Source organism: Triticum urartu, chromosome 3 (assembly GCF_003073215.2).
Source record: "Triticum urartu cultivar G1812 chromosome 3, Tu2.1, whole genome shotgun sequence".
Taxonomy (NCBI): Eukaryota; Viridiplantae; Streptophyta; class Magnoliopsida; order Poales; family Poaceae; genus Triticum; species Triticum urartu.
In genome coordinates, this window is record NC_053024.1 from 508,066,869 (window position 1) to 508,068,644 (window position 1,776).

Below are 1,776 nucleotides of genomic sequence, written 5' to 3' on the forward strand. Positions count from 1 at the left end.
GGGGGGAGACCAGCGAGGCTGAGTCGGGACAGACCCGTAGCCTGGGACAACGCGGCAGTGGCGACGTCCCTTATGGCGACGGAGGGGGGTTGATTGGTTTCGATGCAGAGAAGGGTGGGAGCCCATTGAAGCTGGAGGAAAACATTGGGGTTAGAGGGGGCTGGGAGGCGGCAGGAGACCGGCAGAGAGGTGGTAGCTTGAGGAGGGTGGGCCGATGACACGTGCACGCCAACGCCATAGCTTGAGGAGGGTGGGGCTATGAGACGCGCACGACAACGCCGCCAAGCTGTGGCAGGCAGCCAGACCGGCGGAGGAAGAAAGCTAGGGCAAAACGGTTATCTAAGAAAGAAAACGCATCTTGGCCGTTGCATTTCAATCCAAGAGCTGGAAAGATCGAACGACTCTAAATTTTGTTAAGGCAACTTACAAATAGGCTATCGCAATTTATAGCAAGTAAATGGAAAGAATCTACGCGTACAGCAAGTGTATAGCGTGTACTGTAACCATGGCACCTACCTGGTCCGAGCTGCCCTCCGGCCAGCACTGAACCGGCAGGTGAACACCGGCTGCCGCTGCCCGCCGCCGGCGCTTCCGCCAGGCACCTGGTAGACGACGGGGCCGCACTCCGGCTCGCCCCCGAACTGGAAGACGTAGCGCGGGTCGGGCTCGGCCCGCACGAGCATGTGGATCTGCGCGCGCGCGGCCGACGACGCCGGCTTCCCCACGTCCACCCACCCGTCGCGCGCCACGACGGTCTCCCCGGCCGCGGCGAGCGCCACGTCGACGGCCACGCGCACCTTCCCGAGGGCGCGGCTGGCGCCCACGCCACAGCCGGTGCTCGTGCTCCCCTTGGACTGGCCCGCGTGCACGGTGACGACGAGCTCGACGGGGCGGCCCGAGAGCTTCTGCACGGCGGCGGCGTCGAGGCTGAGCACGACGGGGTCGCCGCCGCAGGCCCCGCCAGGGAGGCAGGCGGACGCGAGGGGCAGCGGCGCCGTGCGGGAGAGGGAGGAAGGGTGGTCCTGGAGGTGGAGCGTGCAGAAGCAGGGGGAGGTGGAGGGGTGCACGCCGGCGGCGCCGGAGCTGGGGCGCGGCACGGCGGGGAGCTTGAGGAGGAGCTGGTCCACGGTGAGGCGGACGAAGGCGCAGGGGTCCATTGGCGCGCTCTCGGGCTCGGTCGATCGGCGCGGACAAGTGTTACAGTGCTGTTGGCTCTGCACCCGCTGCGGGCGGGTTATATGTAGACGCCGGGCGCGGGTGCGGGTGCGGCGGGATCCTGGCTGGGGGGTTTGGGTCCGTCTGCGTCTGCGTGGCCTGTGGATGTGGATGTAGCTCGATCGATTAGATGGAGGTTTTGCGTTGCGGCAGAGGAGCGAACCGTCGGAAGGGCTGGTCAGGGAGCTGATTTGATTTGGTGCACGGAATTGGACGCTAGTAGGATCTGCATGTGGCTCGTGGGATGTCGTTGCCTCGTGCCTAAACCCTAAACTAATACGCTACGGACCGCCGCGCACTTGTATAATCTAATGCTCTGTTTGTAAAAAGGAAATGGTGAAAATCTAGCTATGAATTCTCCAGAACTAGAAAGGTAAACATTTGGGAGCGGTGCGCCGGCCGAATTTTCGGCCTGCTCCCACGCCACGCTGGCCTGCGCGCAGTACACTGTGGCCCCGCGCGATCCGCCTCCTTCTCTATGCGTTTCATCCCCTACCTTCAGCCTTTACGAACGTGGATCCCCTCCCCCCTTCTTTCCTCCGGGGTGCGACTGGGCCACCA

At 64.1% G+C, this 1,776-nt stretch overlaps 1 protein-coding gene across 1 annotated transcript in view; it reads right to left on the reverse strand.

The window, feature by feature from the left end:
- LOC125544651 overlaps nt 1–1,284 on the reverse strand; it is a 4,702-nt gene extending 3,418 nt beyond the window's left edge. The window contains exon 1 of the mRNA XM_048708394.1: nt 517–1,284. Coding sequence (XP_048564351.1) covers nt 517–1,157 — 641 coding nt within the window. The 5' untranslated portion in view covers nt 1,158–1,284. The remainder of the gene's footprint in view (nt 1–516) is intronic.
- Nucleotides 1,285–1,776: the final 492 nt, after the last annotated feature.